At 37.4% G+C, this 24,676-nt stretch overlaps 1 protein-coding gene across 4 annotated transcripts in view; it reads left to right on the plus strand.

The window, feature by feature from the left end:
* Positions 1–24,676, plus strand: part of fmnl2b (formin-like 2b) — a 53,043-nt gene that overhangs the window by 17,088 nt on the left and 11,279 nt on the right. For all 4 annotated transcript variants that reach the window (XM_059571418.1, XM_059571420.1, XM_059571419.1 and 1 more), the window contains exons 2-14: positions 5,167–5,250; positions 10,711–10,791; positions 11,540–11,616; positions 11,742–11,825; positions 18,528–18,677; positions 18,778–18,886; positions 18,995–19,071; positions 19,634–19,727; positions 22,604–22,678; positions 22,789–22,899; positions 22,995–23,144; positions 23,284–23,385; positions 23,946–24,294. In XM_059571418.1, the coding sequence (XP_059427401.1) occupies positions 5,167–5,250; positions 10,711–10,791; positions 11,540–11,616; positions 11,742–11,825; positions 18,528–18,677; positions 18,778–18,886; positions 18,995–19,071; positions 19,634–19,727; positions 22,604–22,678; positions 22,789–22,899; positions 22,995–23,144; positions 23,284–23,385; positions 23,946–24,294 (1,543 nt within the window). The remainder of the gene's footprint in view (positions 1–5,166; positions 5,251–10,710; positions 10,792–11,539; positions 11,617–11,741; positions 11,826–18,527; positions 18,678–18,777; positions 18,887–18,994; positions 19,072–19,633; positions 19,728–22,603; positions 22,679–22,788; positions 22,900–22,994; positions 23,145–23,283; positions 23,386–23,945; positions 24,295–24,676) is intronic.

Here is a 24,676-nt window from a genome sequence, read left to right on the forward strand (position 1 = left end):
TGCCCCAAATACACGGACATACGGACAGTGTTCTATGATAAAATACAGCAGATCCATCAGACATTTAAAACTCTTCCGAACCAGGAGAAACTGCCGTATCTGTTAGGAGAACACAAGAACTGCTGTGTGTTTGCTGCTCAATATGTGTCTGCCTGTCATGATATTAGAGAAAACAACCTAAACCTGCCCTGATCTGATGTTTCCATCACATGTAGATTGTTATGCCATATTACTGTATTGTATTACTTAGATGTATATTTTGCCTCTGTAAATCTAATACCATATTCTATGTTATTTTATTTCTAACTTATACATTTACATACACTAATTCACTTTGCACTACATGGTTAATACTTTTTATATATTTTATTATTACTATTATTCTTTTCTTTCTGTAAATACATATGTGCACTATTTGTAAGCAGCCCAGCTGCAACTGCTTTGGCAATACAAATGTACAGTTTTTGTCATGCCAATAAAGCACACCTAAATTGAAATTGAAATTTTGGGGAAACACTGATCCACATTTTTCTGACATATTATAGACCAAACAACTAACCGATTAATTGAGAAAATATTAAACAGATTAATCAGATATGAAAATAATCCCTGATCATTATGTACAAGTGCATTGCATTGGAACCCCTGGATATAAGCCTCCTTCTCTGTCTCTCTTAAAAAAAATTGTTCTCTCTGTTTTGTCATTTAGTAAACTTTATAGATTTCAACCATATTATTCCTTCTTGAGTCTCCTTAACAAGAACTTAGATTAATGTATGAATTGAATTGTAATGTGTGACCTATATGAGGGAACAACCAGTGATACCCTTGGTAGTAATATCGAATGATAGCCTATAGCGATGTCATCAGGATACACAGTGGCCCACCTTACCGTGACCACGATGTGGTCACCCAGAATTTATAGTTTACCCACCTCTTTTTTTACCACTACACCTCTGCTTGTCCCGGTCAGAACACCAGCGCGACAGGACAAAAACATTAAAACCCATTATAAACAAGGCATTTGTTGCATTCAGTGGGGACATAAGTACAGATTATAAAGACTTGTACTGTTTTTTTAAAAGCACAATTTAGTTCTTATTCGTGGTGTCCCAATATAAAATTACACAGCTGAGTACACTTAGATGATATTAAGTTTATCTTAATAAGTACAAAATAATAATTTGTGCTATATAAATTACAAAATTAATGTGTGAAAATAGAGCACTATTTTAAATTACAGAAGTGCACAACATTTTATTTATGGAAGCACTATTATGGATTATGGACTGGTGTTTTTCCCAGAACCAACAGTTTCACGTAGCGCATTAAAATGGTTTAGTTTTTTTATGAACACAGTTTTTTATTTCACAAGGTGTTAATTGATGGTCTGGACATGTGGATTATTGTGATGTATTTATCAGCCGTTTGACTCCATTGGTAAGCAAGTGATGTTATGTTAAAATTCTCCAGAAACAAACTCATCTACATGTTGGATTTTTAGCAAATTTCCATTTTTGAGTGAACTATTCCTTTAGGGAGCCTCATGAAATTTATGAAAATTTAATTAAATTCATACTTTTTTTTTTAACTGCTGAAGATATTCTGTATGAAATTGCAGATATTTATTTTCTGTATGATTGTTGCAGAGAAGAATATGGCTGTTCTGAAGATATTGATGGAATCTAGATTTGAGCTTAGATGAGAGATGGGACAAAATAGTAAACTGGTTATACACTGCTGGTTGTCACGATCATTAGATGGAGTGCCCATGAGCTTCAGTAGAGGGCACTCAACTCAGGACCATTCCACCCATCAACCACCAGATGTCACTTGGACACTAGCACCTCTCATACTGTTGCACCACACCCGAACTACATTACCCATGAGTCACTACATCATAATCACCCTGCCACACCTGCACCTCATTCATCAGCCAATTTCCTTGCCACACCTGCACCTCATTTACACACACACATATAAGCAGCACACTCACTCTCACTCACTGCGAAGTCTTGTTTAGCCAGTCTGACATTTCCGAGCGTTTTTCCCTGTGTTTGTTATTCCTGTGTTTTGACCTTTGGACTGTGTATTCCAACTCTGATTCTCCGCTGCCTGTCCCGATCTCTGCTTGTTTCTGGTTACGATTCTGGTTATCCCTGACACCCCTTACGCCATTCCTGATCTCTGCCTGTATTATCATTCTGTTTAATAAATGCTGCATGTGGATCAGAACTAGAGCCCGACCGATATGGATTTTTGGGGGCCGATGCCAATATTAACTCGAAAAGAGCCGATTTATAAGCCGATATTTTGATTTTAAAAATAATCTGGATATTAGACATTCCTATAAACTGCACTTACACAACATTCAATAGCAAAATATCTGCCTGTTCTATGTATGTGGGCTGTATAAACCATTTTCCAGAATGGACTATGTTAAAAAAAAAAGCCTTAGATTACAGTCTCAATGACTAAACAATTGCACATCAAAAGTATATATTTTTTAATGATCAAAAAACAGTCTGGTTTTAAACATTTAACACTTTTACTTTCTTCCAGTTGAAGCTGGTTTTAACAGTCTGTGTGTGTACTGTAAATAAATTATAATACTAAAGTTAAAGTATTTGCAGAAGTAGTCCCACACTTTGCTGCTACAGCATTCACCTTTTTCAGCCATCTGTAGGCAGAAAGAGAGACAGAGAAAGAATAAGCATGTGTATTAATAATATCACCATGTATCATTACTCATGTCATCATTAGAATTATAATAATAATAAACTGGGATCTCCTACATGAGAAATATATATATTTTTTTATTTGTCAAGCAATAGGTATTACCTACTTATATTTAACAATATTATTTCAACATTTTCCTGTTATGTCTGTAAAGCTGCTTTGAAAAGCAAAGTCAAGTCACCAACGATTTTCATGAGCAAAGTCAAGTCATCAACGATCTTCATGAGCAAAGTCAAGTCACCATTAACCTCCGTGAACTAAGTCAAGTCACCATTAACCTCCGTGAACTAAGTCAAGTCACCAACGATCTTCATGAGCAAAGTCAAGTCATCAATGATCTTCATGAGCAAAGTCAAGTCACCAATGATCTTCATGAGCAAAGTCAAGTCACCAACGATTTTCATGAGCAAAGTCAAGTCATCAATGATCTTCATGAGCAAAGTCAAGTCACCATTAACCTCCGTGAACTAAGTCAAGTCACAGTTGATCCTCAGGAACCAAGTCAAGTCACCAACGATCTTCATGAGCAAAGTCAAGTCACCAACGATTTTCATGAGCAAAGTCAAGTCATCAATGATCTTCATGAGCAAAGTCAAGTCACCAATGATCTTCATGAGCAAAGTCAAGTCACCATTAACCTCCGTGAACTAAGTCAAGTCACAGTTGATCCTCAGGAACCAAGTCAAGTCACCAACGATCTTCATGAGCAAAGTCAAGTCACCAACGATCTTCATGAGCAAAGTCAAGTCACCATTAACCTCCGTGAACGAAGTCAAGTCACAGTTGATCTTCATGAGCACAGTCAAGTTACAGTTGATCTTCATGAACCCAATCAAATCACCACAGATCTACCAGAGCCTCGTCACATCTCAGCCGAAATCCCAGAGCTTCGTCACATCTCAGAGCTCTCGTCCTATCCTGTCACGGCCAGGGAGGCTGTCAATGAGCTCTCATTCATTCCGGTCAGGGCTACGGAGACCATCCATCCACCAACTCTCTGTCTGTCCTGTTATGGCCACGGAGGTCCTCCATGAACTCACCGCCTGCCCTGTAATGGCCACGGAGGCCAGCTACCATCTCATCACGGCCACGGAGGCCGCTATTAACCTGTTAATGTTCTCTGTTTCAGTCCCACCTGAGCAGACTTGCTCTCCTGTGCCATCGACCCCACTGTGGTGGTCCTCTGCTCTGCCCTGGTGGGCTTCTGTCCCGTCTGCTCGGCTGTGGTGGTCCTCTGCTCCGCCCTGGTGGGCTTCTGTCCCGTCTGCTCGGCTGTGGTGGTCCTCTGCACCGCCCTGGTTGGCTTCTGTCCCGTCTTCTCAGCTGTGGTGGTCCTCTGCTCCACCCTGGTGGGCTTCTGTCCCATCTTCTCGGCTGTGGTGGTCCTCTACTCCTCCCTGGTGGGCTCCAGCTCCACCTGCTCCACTCTGGTGGGCTCCCACGCCATCTGCTCTGCCTTGGTGGACCCTTGTTCCCGAGTTAGGCCCATGGCGGGCTCCTGTTCCCGAGTTAAGCCCATGGCGGGCCCCTGTTTCCTATGTCAGGCCCAGGAGGGGCTCCTGTTTTCCTGAGTTAGGCCCAGGAAGGGCTCCAGTTCCGCCTGCTCTGCCCCGGTCCCCGACCACTGCACTTCCTCATGGACCTGGCCCTCCATCCCTCCCCCTGTTCCGCCTCCGCTCCACCGCCCTCCTAGATTGTTTTAACCGTCTGGAAGCCGCTCCTTTGGGGGGGGGCTATGTCACGATCATTAGATGGAGTGCCCATGAGCTTCAGGTTATGAGGCACTCCACTCAGGACCATTCCACCCATCAACCACCAGATGTCACTTGGACACTAGCACCTCTCATACTGTTGCACCACACCCGAACTACATTACCCATGAGTCACTGCATCACAATCACCCTGCCACACCTGCACCTCATTCATCAGAAAATTTCCTTGCCACACCTGCACCTCATTTACACACACACATATAAGCAGCACACTCACTCTCACTCACTGTGAAGTCTTGTTTAGCCAGTCTGACATTTCCGAGCGTTTTTCCCTGTGTTTGTTATTCCTGTGTTTTGACCTTTGGACTGTGTATTTCGACTCTGATTCTCCGCTGCCTGTCCCGATCTCTGCTTGTTTCTGGTTACGATTCTCGTTATCCCTGACACCCCTGACGCCATTCCTGATCTCTGCCTGTATTACCATTCTGTTTAATAAATGCTGCATATGGATCCGAACGCCTCCGACTCCTTGTTACACTGGTGAAGTCTTTGCTTTTGAACAACTTGCAAATAAAAATCAATGGTGTCTCGGGAAATTCAGAGACTAGCTATTTAGCTTTTCATCACTTGTGTTTTTGATGAAGATGTTATGTACAAAATGCCTTCAATAATGTGAGAAAAAAGAATGTTGATTCACTTTTTCTGTCTTTCTCAGAACTCTATGAATCTTCCTCCGGATAAAGTGAGGCTCCTTAGACAGTATGACAATGAAAAAAAATGGGAGCTGATATGTGATCAGGTGAGAGAGTCTGTTTTTACATGCATTCTGCACAGAAATGTCACAGATAAGCCAGAAAGCAATATTACAGAACTGTTATATAACCATATCTTAGTCAGAGGTTCTTACAGCTTTTTTTCTCTTTTTTTTCTTTTTTCTACAGAAAATTCAAATCTTTATTATAACCAGTGTTAACTCTGTAAAGCCTAATGTGTCATATTTGATAGGCAAGTTTCATGGCCTCTAAATTATCAACATGCTCAAAACTTTGCTGAAAAACCTGTTGTAGAAAATCTACTACATGCCTTTTTCATCTGATTGATAGTTTTTACTTTTTAGCAAGTAAAATACCTTTTATTATAATTCAAAAAATGTCATCCTTTAGATTGTGTGGTACATGCGTCTTTTTTTTTTTTTTTTAAGCTGTGAAATCTTATAAACCATAAGAATAACTTTTATATTGTTCGTGATATTGCCAGAGGAAAACTTACTTACTGGACTGAAGCAACTTGATAATAATATCAATGTGTAGAGAAATCATATTATATTTTCAATATCAAAAATGAAAAATCAGGCTTTTGAGGAATTTGTACATTTCTTAATCATCTTTGTATTGCATGGCATTATAAGTTTTGCCCCCCAGAATAAGTATAGTTCAGAAAACTGTTACATTTCAAATAAATAGTTTGAACATTTAAAATACTGTTTTAAAATAAAAAAATAACAACCCATGTGCATGAAACCCTAAATCCTCTTTGACTTTAAAACAATTATATTGTCAAAAACAAAATTCCAGTTACAATGTGTATACAACGTTCAACATAATATTGTAATGTTTGATATTTAATGTGACAATTGATATCACAAGAACCTCTGTAGCAAGAGCTCCTTTAGTCCTACCAAGTGCGCTATTGTGGTTTCTTGGGTTTTAATTAGGGGTGGTCCAATTGATTGGCTACCGATCACAATCTGCCGATAATTGCTTTGGGATGATTGATCGGCAGTCTCTAAAAAGGCCGATCTCATAAAACCAATCTCAAGCTGATGACGCACCTGCCGTGAGAGGTTTGGTATGACATGCAGCGGCACCGTCTCAGTCTCTGTCCAGTGCATGTGAAACACTTATAATGCTTTAGGTGATGTAGATTTCATATTTCTTCATGAAATAACTGATAAAGTAATTTGAAGTTTCAGTGAGATATAGTTTTTCAAACAGCGTGAGTGTATCACCGTGCTCTCTATCTCACATAATGCAAATGGCTTCAAATCACATCCCGTCTACGCTATAAGTGAGCTGCACACTGCAAAGTTGACACAGGAATTGTCACTTGCACTACTGAGGCAGTGTTGCATTGTCACTAAAATTGTTAAAATTACATTTTTTTTTTATTCTTGCCAGTGTTTAAACCATTCAACGCTTTCCTGAAGATTGTGCACTCATGCACACACATAATAATGCCAGGTTCACATTACTCCATTTGTATGTGGTTCGTATTTTTTCCACACTCATGTAAAGGCCAATTTATACTTCTGCGTCGGGTGCGCGTAGAAGGTACGGCGTAGCATACGCATTGACGTGTACCATACGTCGTACCCTTCGCCGTACCCTGACGCGCACCTCCTCAAAAATGTAACTACGCGTCGCGGCGACGCAGACCGCAAGATCTGTGATTGGTCGGCTTGGTAGCATCGCATTTCCGGCTACGCATTTCCGGCGTGTTCTTCTGCACCGCCCGCCATTTTTAAATTCAGAAGTTCAGGTGAAAGTTCAGTGAAGAAAATGGAAATGGACCAAGTGACCGAGCGATTAGTTGAAGAAGTGCGGAAATACAGCCATCTGTATGACTCGTCTTCTGCAGAATACAAAGACTGCCAGATGGCAGCGAATTCGTGGAGAGAGATTTCCTCCAACGTCGGAATCTAAACACAGTGGAACATTAAAACCCGCCCCCGCCAACTAGCGTTTCGGCGGTGCAACTGCAGAGCAACGCAGACATAACGCAGAAGTATAAATGCTCACGACGGCGTCACCTACGTGCGTAGCCTACGACGTACACTACGGCGTACCCTCGACGCAGAAGTATAAATTGGCCTTTACACACACGGTTGCGATCTGGCAGTCCGTTCAGGAGCAGTGCGTCTGCAGCAGTGCAGAGATCGTTTCCACACCGAGTCAATTTTTTGCTGTGCTGCATACACTGAATTAAAGAAACAGCGCATTGTTTGAACAAAAACTTTTATAATTACACCATAAATGCATATAATTAAAGTCTACTGTGTTTCACAGCCAACACATAGGCTATGTTTGTGTTTGTTTTTTTGGATAGATTTAAAGGAAAAGAGCACTTTTAGATAAACAAGGCAATAATCTTAAAGTTCTTAAAGTTTTTTATGAACCGCAGGATTGCTTGTAATAAAGATTTAAATGCAAAAGAAAAGGCAGTAGAGCTGACTGTTTCTGTCAATGGTAAGATTTAATTTAAATGTTTTGCTTCTGCAACTTAATATATAAATCTAAAAGTAAATGCAAAAGCATTGAATAATTGATTAAAGACTGTATCACTGTACAGTACTGTGTTAAAAAATCACAATGTTGAAAAAGCATTTTAAGTTACAATGTTTGGATTCAAAATCAAAATAATGGCTAAATGTTGTGTTTGTTGTAAACAGCCATGGATCAGGAGCAGACTCCTGTGTGAAAGTACAGTCAGTGCTGCTTCTGTTCCACACATGGACAACATACACACTGCAAACAGACAGTGTTGGGAAGGTTACTTTGGAAATGTAATAGGTTACAGATTACAAGTTACCCTGTTTAAAATGTAATAGTAGTGTAACTTTTTCAATTACTTTATTAAAGTAATGTAACTAATTACTTTTGAGTACTTTTTGATTACTTTTCTTAATTTGTGAAAATTAAATAATAATAAATAAAATCATATACATCAACTCAAATACAGTTATCTAATAAGCATGTGTCATATTCTGTATAATAAACTCCTGAAACATTGGTGTTTTTTTTTTAACTGCTGTCTCTTTGTATATGATGTGATGATAGTTTTTTCAAAATAAGTAAAATGCACATGAAGTAACACAGAGCAGTTCTAGAAATTATGTTTATGTGTTCGTGTACTCATATATTGAGGCGGCAGAGGTTGAAAACACTGCGAGCTTCAGTAGGCTTATGTGTAATAAATGAAACCATGTCTTTGCCATTAATTTACAGGAGGGGCGGACTGGGAAAAAAATTCAGACTGGAAAATTCAAATTCATACAAACAAATTAATGGACAAAACTATTTTTTGTATGGACCTGACATAAAAAAAGGTTTAAATCTTTAATTTGGGGACATGCAAAATAATTAAAAGTTCTCTCCTGAACTGCACCTTCACTTCCATTTTTCTCTTCAGTCTCTTTATTTTGCACTGTTATCCATCTCTCTCATGACTTTAATACTCAAGATTGAACAAAACTATACTGTACAATACAATACTCTACAATACTACAATATATTTATAGAAAAATCCTAATACTGTCCACGAGTCATGTTTTTCCCTTACAAAAAATGACCATGCTTTTATTAGCCTATATAAAAGTAAAATAACCTTGTTTTGTTTTTTGTTTTGCAAATGGATTTCTATTTATTTTTAAATAAATAAATTTGTAAAATAATTTTTGGTTACCACAGTTAAACAACAGTAACCATTTTCTCTGGATTATTAGTAAAATAACAAAACAAGACAAAAAAAAGCATCTTTACAGATGAAACTGACCTGAAACCCTGCTTCTGCTTCTCTGCTCCAGCAGTACACTCTATTCTCTCTCTCTCTCTCTCTCTCTCTCTCTCTCTCTCTCTCTCTCTCTCTCTCTCTCTCTCTCTCTCTCGCATTGATTACTCTGAGTCTGATCCAAACCGTTTGGCGGAGGCGCGGAGAGCGCGCGAGTCATGACACTTCATGACTTATTAGAGATTTAATTATCAAATGGCGGATTCGCAAATGATCGCTTTAGTACATTCGGCAGGCAATTATACAATAATGATATCAAAATAGCGGGCCAAATCGGCTGCCAGGCCACCGGGAATTGTCCCGGTTCTCCCGGTGTCCAGTCCGCGCCTGATTTCCACAGACACGCAGAACGTGCAGGAGTCATATGTTGCATTTAATATTCACAGACACTAGTCCATGTCATGTTTTGATTCAAGTGTACTGACCTACTTTTGATTTAGTCATCCAAAATGTGGCATATTCCGTCCGCGTTAGGCATTTCGTTTTTATGACTGGATTCTACGACTGTGTTTCCGCATCCCGGAAATTATTAGGGCGTAGCCTATGTCTCAGAATAGTCAGTGCAATTTGGGAAAGAAATCAGTTAGGCCTACATCTGTATGTGGATGTTTGTAAATATTCAAATGTAATCCCCGTTGTAATCGTTAAAAATTTCATAAGTAACTGTAATTTAATTACTAATTTTTTCTTAGTAACTGTAACTAATTACAGTTACATTAATTTTGTAATTAAATTACGTAACGCCGTTACATGTAACTAGTTACTCCCCAACACTGCAAACAGAGTATGTGTGAACCTCACATACAGCTCACAAATCCTGATCGGAGCACCCCTAGTTTTTATTCACTGCGGAAAAAAACAACGTACACTTGTGATCTGGTCAACCGATTAAATAACCACTGGAATACACTTGAGATTTCTCATTTCTGTCCACTCCTTTACAGATCTATTTTTGCGTGGCACCGTGGCCCCATCAAAACGTTGTCATTTTGTTAGTTTTATTTCCTGTTAGCATCCTTTAGTATAAGAATGATTCCAATAAAGCAGATATCCTCTTTTTTATCCTTTTCAATGACAGAATTCATATTTAATTATCCAATGTTTTTTTTGTTTTTTTAAGTTGGTTTAAATGACACTACAGCTGACCTTTTCTTTTTGTTGTATTTCCTGTACACCTTTAGAACTTTAAATCGATCCAAGTTGAAAATGAGTACAGATATATAATACATAATACATCGCCCTAATACATACACAGAGGAAAGTTCCTTTATCATAGCAGCACCACTAAGTAAACACATTCTTTATTAATGCATTCTCTCTACATCTGCGGTAGCCTATTATGTCACCATGACTATACTGACGTAAGCAAAGAAAATAGTGGCTGACTGACACTGTGGAAATGTTTGTTGAGGTGAAAGATTGCGAAATGCCTGCTGTCTAAATAAGGAATGATCATATCTCAGTGATTGCCATGATGCTTTCAAGGCTGAAATGTGGTTCAGATGTGATTGGGTAAAAGTGAGACTCTGTGAGAAGTTGAATGATTGGGAATTAGATCAGAGGATAACTGAACAGAAAAGAAGGTTTTCTTAGTTAAAGTTTTATGTTGAAGTTGGGGAGGGGTTTGAACTTGCTTCAAGAGGAGTGTTAAATATGAATAATAGAAATATAGCATCATTTGCGTGTCTAACAGGAACGATTCCAAGTGAAGAATCCTCCCCATACGTACATCCAGAAGCTCAGAAGCTTTCTGGACCCTGCAGTCACCAGGAAGGTGAGTTCCTTCATGTATGCAGACTGTCTCTTTGACTTGTTTAATAGACCGCAAATATTTAAAGATCTAGCCCTGGTATGCAAAAGTTGTACATTCAAACTCTGTAAGGGGATGATTATCATTGAGCCCTTAAGCAAAGAACTTGCAATTAGTATTTAGTAGATAGTGTGTGTATATGTATGTGTAAAGATGCCTTGAAGGAATTATATATGCAAATAAAAATAAGTCTCCTGCATGTTTTAAAGCTGCGTCTAAGTAATGGAATAAACACCATCCTCTTAAATTCAATGACCTATCCAGAAACCCTTATAGAATATACAAGTTAAGTCATATAGCACTTAAATAAAAAGCATTAGAATAAAATCTCTCTAATGTAGGGCCTCTCAAACTGGAGCTGTAGATGTCATCAAGAGGGTGCATAAAGAGGTTCATTTCATGAATGTAAATTATAAATTATGCATGTTGATAGTTTCCTTCAAGGTTATAAGTGTAACCGCACTCTTGTGTTGAGTAAAAAAAAAATCTTTTTTAAGATCATCAAGCTCAAAAAGAATGTAAAAAACAAAAAAAAATAATATATATATATATATATATTATATATGTGTATAACTTTCCGATAAGTTGAAAACTTGTTAGAAAGTATTCCACATTCATCATCAACAAGTTGCATTTGGCATTTGCTAACAGTACTTCCCAATCAAATCAAGTACATTCTTGCTCAGAAGTGGACATCTCTTCCTCTTGGCAGAAATTTAGAAGGCGAGTTCAAGAGTCAACTCAGGTGCTCAGAGAGCTGGAGATATCTCTTAGGACCAATCACATCGGGTGAGTCACGAGTCCAATGAATCAACCTCAATGAAACATGAATTAAGTTGATTTTAGAACTGTGAAAGGTTTCTTCTGAGGTATTCAGTTGGAGAAAGTTATTAAATGTTTTGTTCTTCACTTAGGTGGGTGAGAGAGTTTCTCAATGAGGAAAATAAAGGGCTTGATGTTCTTGTGGAGTACCTGTCTTTTGCCCAGTATGCTGTCACGTAAGTATTTCTTTTGCTTGTCAATCTTAATTTTTGTCTTTCCTGCTGTCTTTTACTTTCGTTTAAGACCTCAGAACACATTTGCTAGGGGTTGTCACAACAATCGACTGTTGTTAATGAAATCTTGTCATCCCTCACTGCTAGGTTGCTTTTGACAAAAGAAAGAGGGTTGATGAATTAGCTTCACCTCAGACCTGTACATCATCTTATATTTCACACAGTTGACTGTTGACATATATGATGCAGGGCAACAACTAGGGATGCATGGATCCGATATTCAGTATCTGTTCTGAAGCTTTTCCATAGTTCGATGTGAGGTACAGATTAATATTTAAGTCATTAAAGGGGACCTATTATACAAAATTCACTTTCACATGTTGCTTGGACATAAATGACCTACTACCTGTTTTCAGCATTGTTGCTAATGTTATGTTACATTAGCCACAGACCTCACCCACAAAAGTTGACATACACTGCCGTTTATACCCTAAGCGAGTTCAAAGCAAGTTGAACACAGTCCGCCATTGCTGCACTGATGAGAATGTCTCCCAAGTGCTTTAGGTGTTCTGTAGCTGGATGTATGAATAAACATGACTCCCTCCATTTACTCATGAAATCTTAGCCACAGAAGACGAGGTGGATTAATTTTGTTTTTGAAGAAGATGCTCAATCAACTCTACCGAAATTAGTTTGTCTGCGTGAGTCATTTACACCGGACTGCTTTGTGAATGAGGGTCAGTATAAAGCAGTTTTTGCACAAAAGTTTCTCCTGTAGGATGGAGCAGTGCCAACTGTTCGTGATCCAGCTACACCTCCAGAAAAAGTATCATGCGTTAGCTTTCCAGATTGCCTTTCTGAATGATCTTCTTGGTGCTCTGTAAGGCTAATGTTGCTAAAGCTACCATTGTCTGTCTTTTTTAACTGATGCTGCTTTCATGTGCTACCAGAATGATTGTGAATAGGAAAGTGGGAGTTAAAATTGCATATGAAAGCAGAAGTCGACCGATGGAATTAGTCGAGCTCGTAATCACAAGTGGGGCTTATAAAGTTTGTAATAGCATGCAATGGCACCATGAGTTATTTTTTTATTGTGCCATGCTCCTGTCTGTGTAGTTCATAAAACTGCGTTTTTGATGCAAAGTACAATCAGTTGACTGACTTTTAAACTGAGTGCATCTTCTGTAAAGATAACAGGTTTGTACTAATAGCGGATAGTGATGTGTCGTTCTTGAACGATTCGTTCTTTTTGAACAAATCTTTAATGTGACTCGGGAAGAACCAGTCATCTCGGGCGGTGATTTGTTCAGCCGCGTATGCACAATATTCTATAGGTTCTGTTCTGCTAGTTGTAGTTCACCTGTGTCAGTCAATGCAGTCTTGAGCCGGAAAGAGAATTGATTAGTTCATTGTTCGGGTCTATCGGGTTTTTGACTCGTTCCTTAATCACGTGACAGACCCATACGCTAATTCAATGCAGTTTGAGCCGGAAAGAGAATTGATCAGTTAATCTTTCGGGTCTTCGGGTTGTTCATTCTTTTGTTACGTGATGTGCCAACATTGGCTAGAGTAATCAGTTAATTTACAACCTTCCTTACAAATGGGTGCATAGTACTAATTATTATTTTTTTATTATAATTATTATTTACTCTTACAGTTACCTGATGCATTTCTGGTTTCAAATTGTTGCTTTTAATTTCCATAACAATGAATGTAGTAATAAAGAGTTGGTTATGCTTTCAATTTTGTCCATATGATTGCGAAATCACTTTGATAAAGAAGAGATTAGATTTTTTCTGTTTGTTTTTTTTACAGTGGATTCTAAGCTTCAAAAATGACCTTGTTGTATGATTTATGTCTTTTGAGTTCACCCTTCAGATTAGACTATAGAACTGTAGTGTTACTTGTTTAGGATTCAAAATGTTATTTGTTTTTAATTGATGTCATTATGTCCTTTTTGAGCAATCATCTTATACATATATTTGACCAATATGTCAAGTCTGCCTAGGAAAAGCAATTATTATACCAGCAAACTCAAAATTGGATTAAAAATGAACAAACTAGGCTATAAATACTTTATATTGTAGGCTTGTATTATTATATTATTATATAGCCTAGTGTTTATTTACTGATAAACAGTCAAAAAGACAAATTAATCAATATTTTATTTATAACAGGGTTTTATTTATTTATAAAATAATAACACACCACATCCTGAAGAAACAGTAACAAAAACATAGTGACAGAAATGTCAGATATAGCGTATGGGTCTGTCACGTGATTAAGGAACGAGTCAAACTCGACCCGAAAGATGAACTAATCAATTAAGGAATGTGAAATGATGTAAAATGATCCAAACTTCCCATCACTAATAGCGGAGTGTTTATTTGCAAAGGCTAGCACCGGTATTGATGGAGCTTGAACTCTTGAAGCTCCGCCCCCTTCTCCGGAGCACCAGCTCATTTGCATTTAAAGGAGAAGACACAACAATTATGCGCTTTTGCTTTTGATGCTTTTGACATCAGAGACTTATTTTACATCTTGTGATGAGGGCATTATAGGTACCCTTTAAATTGAAGTTCACATAAACTCTTCTTTCCGCTGTGGCTGTCTGTCATCCTCTATTCAGCATTCAAACTGAGTGTTGCGCTCGGTTACTACAGTCAAAACAATGAAACTCTCTTCAAGAGCACAATGTAACGGAGGTTTAAAACTGTTAAAAGAAAAGGCTCGATAAACTAATGCACATATTTAATACACTACGTATTAATATCTCTTGCATTTGTACAACCCGAATTCCGGAAAAGTTGGGACGTTTTTTAAATTTTAATAAAATGAAAACTAAAAGACTTTCAAATCACATGAGCCAATATTTTATTCACAATAGAACATAGATAACATAGCAAATGTTTAAACTGAGAAAGTTTACAATTTTATGCACAAAATGAGCTCATTTCAATTTTGATTTCTGCTACAGGTCTCAAAATAGTTGGGACGGGGCATGTTTACCATGGTGTAGCATCTCCTTTTCTTTTCAAAACAGTTTGAAGACGTCTGGGCATTGAGGCTATGAGTCGCTGGAGTTTTGCTGTTGGAATTTGGTCCCATTCTTGCCTTATATAGATTTCCAGCTGCTGAAGAGTTTGTGGTCGTCTTTGACGTATTTTTCGTTTAATGATGCGCCAAATGTTCTCTATAGGTGAAAGATCTGGACTGCAGGCAGGCCAGGTTAGCACCCGGACTCTTCTACGACGAAGCCATGCTGTTGTTATAGCTGCAGTATGTGGTTTTGCATTGTCCTGCTGAAATAAACAAGGCCTTCCCTGAAATAGACGTTGTTTGGAGGGAAGCATATGTTGCTCTAAAACCTTTATATACCTTTCAGCATTCACAGAGCCTTCCAAAACATGCAAGCTGCCCATACTGTATGCACTTATGCACCCCCATACCATCAGAGATGCTGGCTTTTGAACTGAACGCTGATAACATGCTGGAAGGTCTCCCTCCTCTTTAGCCCGGAGGACACGGCGTCCGTGATTTCCAACAAGAATGTCAAATTTGGACTCGTCTGACCATAAAACACTATTCCACTTTGAAATAGTCCATTTTAAATGAGCCTTGGCCCACAGGACACGACGGCACTTCTGGACCATGTTCACATATGACTTCCTTTTTGCATAATAGAGCTTTAGTTGGCATCTGCTGATGGCACGGCGGATTGTGTTTACCGACAGTGGTTTCTGAAAGTATTCCTGGGCCCATTTAGTAATGTCATTGACACAATCATGCCGATGAGTGATGCAGTGTCGTCTGAGAGCCCGAAGACCACGGGCATCCAATAAAGGTCTCCGGCCTTGTCCCTTACGCACAGAGATTTCTCCAGTTTCTCTGAATCTTTTGATGATGTTATGCACTGTAGATGATGAGATTTGCAAAGCCTTTGCAATTTGACGTTGAGGAACATTGTTTTTAAAGTTTTCCACAATTTTTTTACGCAGTCTTTCACAGATTGGAGAGCCTCTGCCCATCTTTACTTCTGAGAGACTCTGCTTCTCTAAGACAAAGCTTTTATAGCTAATCATGTTACAGACCTGATATCAATTAACTTAATTAATCACTAGATGTTCTCCCAGCTGAATCTTTTCAAAACTGCTTGCTTTTTTAGCCATTTGTTGCCCCCGTGCCAACTTTTTTGAGACCTGTAGCAGGCATTAAATTTTAAATGAGCTAATTAAGTGGATAAAAGTGTAAAATTTCTCAGTTTAAACATTTGCTACGTTATCTATGTTCTATTATGAATAAATTATTGGCTCATGTGATTTGAAATTCCTTTAGTTTTCATTTTATTAAAATTTAGAAAAACGTCCCAACTTTTCCGGAATTCGGGTTGTACTACCTTTTATATGCGGACTTGGAGGGTTGCGCAGCCTGTGCACTGTGACTCGGTGTTGTTTCAAGTGCATCATTCTGCACACGGGATGCAAATAAGTGCTTTCTGCCGTTCTGGGGTGCGTTTCCCAAATGTAACTATGGTCACAAGTTCTGTCACTACCAATAGATTTCAATGGAACTAACTTCCAAAGTTAGCTAATGATGCTTTTGGGAAATGCACCCCTTTATTGGAGCCTTTAGTATTATAATACTTCTCTGCGCAATGAAAGATTATTAAGTCTTTCTTGTTCGGTCCGATTTATCATCTGTTGCTACCTTCATTACTGTGCTATACATTTAAAAGAAATGTATTTAAATTTTATAGTATATGTTTATATATAAATATATTTACTTTTTTTCATTAATCTAATTTTACCCAAATTTACTTTGTGGATTAATTAATCGCCGCACCATGTAATTTTGCAACAGGGTATTTTTCATTATATTTGCTCTTTAATAAGTAGTTCAATTAAATTAAATATTGCAGGAGTTCAAGTGTAGATTGATGCTAAGCCAGGGGTTTGGGCATGATAGGGTCTTATGGAACTCTGCATGGGTGTCCTAAGTTGTAGGCAAAGAAAAGAAATGGAAGTAATGTTAGTGCTTCTAATAAAGAAAGGATCAATAGTTGCCAGCCTACCGAATAAGTGTAGTAGGATTAGAAGCTGGCTATGGGGATTTAACTATATGCCTGGCTAAACAGAGGAGTTAAAAGTGTAGACTTAAATAGTTTGTCTGAACAGTGTTAGAGATGCCATTTCAAAGGCTTAGACCCATGTAAGAAAATGCTCATCTCGTTTTTTTATTTAGTTTTTTCTTAACTGGCACTGTCAAAATGCAATAGTTTCTGGAAGATTATGGGTTTGTAAAGTAGTTAAATGATGAGCATGACAGATAAGAGAGATGTACAAAATGTGCAGTTCTAAGGGTACCAGGACCAGACACCACTGAAATAGGCTATTAAGAACTTTATGAGCAATCAAAAGTTTTTATTATATATATTAGGGGTTGAACGACTTTTTAAAGTTGACTTTTATGTGATGAAAGTCTAGTCGACATCTGCTGGTCACTGATGATGTCATTAATGAACAAATAAGACTGAACCTGGAGCTGAGACTCGAACACCTTGTGCAAAACTATGGCATATGACACAGTGCTGCTTCAATAACAGCTTGTCTATTTGTCATACATCTCACAGATTTCTGCTCCTTCTAAATCAGATAGAGATAAAGTAACACAGTAAAGTTTACATTCGTATGAATGCATTAATGAGAGCAATTGTGTGTGTGAATTAAATCTACCTGGCTGCATCTCCACTGTACTGAAGCTGTGGGATTTAGTTAAGAAATATATGCTAGAACTTTTCAGTTTCTAAGCTTTTTTATAGAGAAATCACAGAACAGTGTTGACAACACATTTCCACACTGAATGATTCTGTTTGCTCGCGATCTGTGCGTGATGTACTCGCTACTGTCTGTAGCCTATGTGTGTGTGTTACAGTGGAGCAGCGCATTAGATTAGAATAGCGATTAAAGCGTCATGGCAGAGCATGGAAGTCGACTAGTCGATATATAGTTGAAATAAACAGTTGTGTGTGTTATGCAAAACAATGAAAACAAAAAGACCATGTGTCATAATAATATCACTTGAAGGAAGCATATACAAGGAAAACAACACTGGGCCTAAAACGGAACCTTGTGGCATACCATATTTTACTGTTGTTTGGACAGATTTTCTTTTACTTACTCACATACACACATACAAGGGATATCAATCTGACAGGTGGGAGCTAAACCAGACCTGTCCATGAATGCCAACATGATTCTTAAGGTTTTTTAAATGAGTGAACCACTCATAGATTTAGATTGTTAAGAGCCAGCCATAATAGTATTAGCAGTGAAATACCAAATTTAGAAGGCAAAAGTCAAGTTACCTTGACACCTAACAAATAACTCTATTAAGTGTTCCTGTGGCTCAGTGGTAGAGCATTGCGCTAGCAGCACAAAAGGTTGTGGGTTCAATTCCCAGGGAACACACATACTGATAAAAAAATATATAGCCAGAATGCACTGTAAGTTGCTTTGTATAAAAACGTCTGCTAATGCATAAATGTAATGTAAGTGTAAAATGTGATGGAGCCTGATATGTGAATGAAACATACTTTCTCAGCAAGGAGGAGTTGGGAGCACACAGTGTTTTGTCATACTTTTGATAAAGTACACAATCTATACATACTTTTCTGTTTATGCTTTAAGCACTGTTATTCTCTCTCAGGTTTGATGGAGATGTAACAGAGAGCACCACAGGTGAGACTTCTGTAGAGACCCCTTGGAGCAGGTCTATAGAAGATCTCCATGGCGACAGCAATCTACCATCACCGGTCAGCGGCTGCAGCATACCACGTTCCACACGGCACTCCATTAGGTAGATGCATACAAACAGACACGAGCACATTTGTGTTCATTCTGAAAATTGGAATACATTTTGTCAAGACCGCCCTTAACATTGTAGTGCTTTTTTTCAGGTCTAATACTTTGCCCAGTCGCAGAACTCTGAAGAATTCACGTCTAGTGTGTAAAAAAGATGACGTTCATGTCTGCATCATGTGTCTCAGAGCTATTATGAACTACCAGGTAAGCAGATAATGAAAATACAATTTTTGAAAATTGAAAAACAGAACATAATGGTTTTAATCTCTTTACATTTTTCCCTTTTCTATATCACACATTATTCGGCTGAAGTATGGCTTCAACATGGTTATGTCGCATCCCCATGCTGTAAATGAAATTGCTCTGAGCCTTAACAACAAAAACCCCAGGTAATCACAAACATACCAGTATATATTGGTTTCTCCTTACCAACAAATATGTGGAAACATTTATCATTGCCCGCAAACGTTTCTCCAGTTTCTGTGTTTAAACCTCTCAAACAGTTGATGAGGACTCCCTTATCTGTCAAGGCTTCCATCCAAACCCTTAAGCTATTACATTTGATCAAAGACCTTTTTAGAAGGGCTGTTCTTTGGAAACTTGAGCTATGAATGGATGAATTGTCTGTCAGTTGTGCTGATTAAGGTCAAAAAAAGATAACGGTTCGTAACCAAGACAGTTCCCTGAGACCATGATACAGAATCTTTCAAAGCCGTTAAACAAAACTTAATGAAAAGCTCCTTGTATAGGTGGGATAATTGTACTGTAATTTGCCAACCATAAAACCAATCGGACCATTTGACCTGCCCCTTGGAGATTTCTTGATTGGTTAGGAGTTGTATCTGGAATTCTTAATTTTTCCTTGGAATGTTTTATTCGAGTTTGTAGCAATAAGTATTTTGTGCAGGTTGAATTTCTTGATATATGTGTCCTTTTGTTTGCATTCTGCAGGACCAAAGCCCTGGTTTTGGAGCTGTTGGCTGCTGTGTGTTTGGTCAGAGGAGGACACGAGATCATCCTGGCTGCTTTTGACCATTTCAAAGAGGTAAGAAAGGATATTTTTTCTTCCATAATTTGTGCATTGTTTATTTTACTATGATGTAGGACTAAATTACATTGGAAAAACCTGGCAATGCGATATTACGTTTTTCTGCTATATACAGTATATTGTGATATAAAAAAATACAGGAATTATATCACCAGATAACTTAAATGATTTAGGGAGTTATTAAAAAAAAATTATCATGATTTTATTAAGATTATTATGAAGCTGTGATAATATCAGAAATATATTAAACAATAATAAATACTGTAAAATAAATTCATGTTATTTTATTGAAAAATTCTACTAATATTTGTCAGAATTTTTTTCTTTTCTTAAATGGTAAATTGTCAAGCTTTTATTTTGTTGCTGACAAAAAAATATATGTATATGTGCACACAGTAAATGAATTACACGTGAGTAAATGCTAAGCTTTAAACTGGTAAAGCTAATATAATTAAATTGCACTAAGCCATGATATCAATTTTATTTCAATATGTCATGAAGCCTTACTCTGTGAATACATATAATTTTTTTTTTATTCTATACTTCAAAATAATTGAAATCATGTCATCAGAATCCTATTTTTATAAATAGTAATATTAATATTGCATGAAATAATTCTTTACATCTCAAAACTGTAGACAGAATATTTCATCAAAATAAAATGATACATTTTATAGTTCCTCTTTAAGCAAACAAAACCAAAAATATTTTTTATTTATTGTGTTCAACAATTTATATGGATGACATGCTTAGTGAAATATGTGTATACAGTATAGAGGTCAACCGATAGTGGATTTTACAGATAAACCGTTAGCTAGGTTGGACCACACTGGCCGATACCGATTAATCAACCGATTTAAAATGGATACTAAACGAAAATTAAAACAATGCTTACTATTTTAAAAAGGCAGTAGCAGTACTGAACCAAATTATTAATATTAATTATTACATAGATCATTGCAGTTATTTAATAGTTTATGTTTACTACTGTTAAAAGAGAAACTTTAAAATAAAAAATGTAGCCTATTAGTAATAGTAAATGTTGAAATGAACACACTAGGAACAATACTTTTACAGCTTTCATTCATGTAACACATTTACTTATACTGTTAAGTATTACCATTTAATTTCAACAGTCATGCTTAAAGATGGTCATCTTTAAATATCTACACACGGCCATAGCATTAAAATTACATACATATGTTACTGATATTGTATGTGTACTCTCACACTTTATTTGCTTTTATTATCTAATCAAAATAAATCAAAATAAATAAATAGATAAAACAAGTAAATATATATATATATATATATGGGTCAAAGAAGAAAACGTTTTTAAGCATAAAAAAATGTGTATTACTGCTTTAAACTGTTGTAGTTTTTCGCCCCAAAAAATGCTAAAAGTTTTCTGTTTTATTTAAATTTTGCAATTTCATTTTTGTTTTTCTGCACAAAAAATAAATATCATAAATTTTCCCCTGATTTACAGAAGACACCCAGTAAAATGTCATTCAGTGTCATGTCAGGCATATTTACAACAAAAATCAATTAATGACATATTAAAAGACTAATTACTTTCACACCTAATACTAATTGTAAATTTACATTTTTAACATTTGAAACTATCCTAGGTTTTGCCCATTTGTCAGTAAGAATTTTTTACTAATTTAAAACTTTTAAAAACTTTAAAAATTTTGTATGCTCCATTATTCTTTTAGATATTTTAATATGTACACGTCAGAAAAGCATGTTGTTTGAATTTTTGCATTAATATTGTGTTACACTGAATACTGAATGACAATGTAACATTATTTCAACCAAATTTTGACATTTTATTCTCCAAAAACTTATTTGAAGCCTTAAAAGTAGACATTTTACTTACATTTAATGTGCTTTCTATGGACACAAAATCACTTTTGTACATTTCTTTTGTTGCGGACATCTTAACGTCTTTGACCCATATATGTGTGTGCGTGTACGTGTGTGTGTGTCACACAATGGGCAAAAGAGCAGCGCTGTCTATGAGAAGTCACACACCAGACGCGTCACGTACAATTCAAGCAGCAGTCTAAAACTATTTATTTAATCACCAAACAGACATTAGTTTGCTTCAAGAATTAACAATGTGGCATAAATGATTTTGAAGTTTTGTGTTTAAATAAATCAGAGCAAAGGGAAAGAGAAAGTGTGATCTGTATTACAGCTCTCTATATGAAGCATACAGACTGTATTAGAGCCACAGAAAGGGCACAATACATAATTTATAGCCTAGGGTGAAGTCATTATGGAAAACTATGTGAATGGCAATATGTGCAGAGCACAGTGTCATATGTAAAAACAAACAACCTGTGAATGCTGCTAGTAATTTCCACCTATAGAGGCCGCTCTCGTACTGTATAATGGCAGCGGACCCTTCTCAGTCACTCCAGCAAAGGACGCAACCCAGGAAACTACTGGCATGGATTTTTGCCGATAACAGATAGTTCCACCAATCAACTATCGGTGCCGATTAATCGGCAAATTGGTGAATCGGTCAACTTCTAATACAATACCTACACTGGACAGAGGTAGATTGATGTAGCAGTAGTTACAAATAGACTCACAAACTTCTCGGGAAATACAATAAGTAAAATCTGCAATACATCTTTAATATGAATGATAATGTTTCGCTCATGGGTAATATTTCAGTTGTTGGGCTTCAGTAATATTCACATTTCCTGATAATAACAAAGGAAATTACTATTTTATAATTGTAAACTTAAAAAGATAATTAATGAATCATATGCAACTTAAAACAAAAAGCTACATTGAAGTGCCAAAAAGCACAGTGTTGTTTTCTGTGGGTTATTAAAACATAATTTATTGTTTCTCAGGTCTGTTCAGAATCCCAAAGGTTTGAGAAATTGATGGAACACTTCAAAAATGAAGACAACAATATTGATTTCATGGTGGGTCTATATTATGGAGTCCTTCCCCTCTCCTCTAGAGTGCCTTTTAAACTGACAAGCTTTCACCACTACTGATGTCATATCTCATCATTACTCCTTTCGTGACTCAGGTGGCGTGCATGCAGTTCATCAATATTGTGGTGCACTCAGTAGAGGACATGAACTTCAGAGTTCATCTCCAGTATGACTTCACTAAGCTCGCTTTGGATGACTATCTGGAGGTATGAAAAGTGTTCAAAGTGCCTAAACTATCTTCTCTTTACTCTCACTCAGAAACTCACTATTGTCTATCTCTGGGGTGTATTTTTGTGAACAGAGGCTGAAGCACACTGAAAGTGATAAACTCAAAGTGCAAATCCAGGCTTACTTGGATAACCTGTTTGACGTGGGGACGCTTCTAGAGGACGCAGAGACCAAAAACGCTGCCCTGGAACGTGTGGAGGAACTGGAGGAGAATCTATCCCATGTGAGAAAAAACTCTGTTTTCTTTGTCTTTTCTAGAACTGATTGCCTGTAGTTTCCATAGTTCAGGATAATTTATATTTACATAATAAATGTATCTGAAATATCCCCTTTCTCATTCTGTCTATTCCTCATGTTGGCAGATGACTGACAAACTCTTAGAAACAGAGAATGAGGCCATGTCTAAAATCGTGGAACTTGAGAAGCAGTTGATGCAGAAGAACAAAGAGTTGGATGCCGTCCGGGTGAGTATGACACCTCCTGACCTAGAACCAAGATCTATATTTTGGAATCTTATCAATGGTTTATAACAACCTTTTAACATACTGTGACATCACATTTTACTTTTACAGATTTAAATAATATTTAAAAAAGTTATTTCAATATTGTTGTTATTTAAGATGATTGTAGACAGGAAGCGAAGTGGATTAAAGAGAGGGGAGGGGGATCGGGAAAAATCCTCAAGATGGGATTCAAACTCGGGACAGCCAGAACGCAACAGTGTTGTTTTTAATGTTAGTGAAAGGAAGAAAGATTTTAATCTCTATTCGTGATGAACAGTAATGATTATCTTTGGTATCTCCTTTGAAGGTGTCTCGAGTAAAACAGCACTGTATTTAACAAAAGACATACAAAAGACACAAACCAGAAGCAATTCACCCTATTTGAAACACTATTTTAAATGCTTCATTGATTGACAAACTGTTTTTTAAAAATAACTTTTAGAAATAATGTAGCCATGATAACTTTATTCAGTAACATGGGATAATTTAATGCATTTCTTGTTAAACTTATAATTACCCAGGTTGTGTACCGGGACACCAGCTCACAAGTTCACACACTTCGCCGGATAGTTCGTGAGAAGGATGAGACCATTCAGAGGCAGTCCACTCTGGAGAAGAAGATCCATGAGCTTGAGCGCCGAGGCAGTCTCCAGATCCAGGTGAGGGGCGAGGGAGATGGGGAAGGAGATGTGTCTCCGCTGCCGTCACCTCCTCAGCCCATGGCTCTTTCCCCTTGCCCTGATGCTCTGGCAGGAGCCTGTGCTGGAGCATCGTACAGCTCTGGCAGCACATCCCAGACTGGCACTCTTCGAGCAATGGTCACACCACCTCCTCCTCCCCCTCCACCACCTCCACTGGCAAGTTCCTCTGGTAAGTAATACTTTCAACAAATCTGATGGTTCATTACACATTAAATGAGGGTATAATGAAATGATTACTCTCTACATCTAAAGATGATTAATGTTATGGGTTTTACCCAGTGTGACTGCCATAATTTTAATCAATTGGGGTGGTGTAGCCTCATGGTCTTGGGTTCAAACAGTGCCACTACTTAAATTTACAGGGCATGAGAACTAAATGTTTATAGGTGGTCCCCCTTCCCACAGGCCAAATGAGAAATCTGTACTACAGAGGGTCTTAATTGGCCCACTTTATCACAAGACCTGAAACAACATTCCCCCAAAAATGTCCCTGTTGCAAACTCTACAAGGGTTGATCCATGAACAACAGTATGATGATTATCCATTTTAAC

Source organism: Carassius carassius, chromosome 17 (genome assembly GCF_963082965.1).
Source record: "Carassius carassius chromosome 17, fCarCar2.1, whole genome shotgun sequence".
Classification (NCBI taxonomy): domain Eukaryota; kingdom Metazoa; phylum Chordata; class Actinopteri; order Cypriniformes; family Cyprinidae; genus Carassius; species Carassius carassius.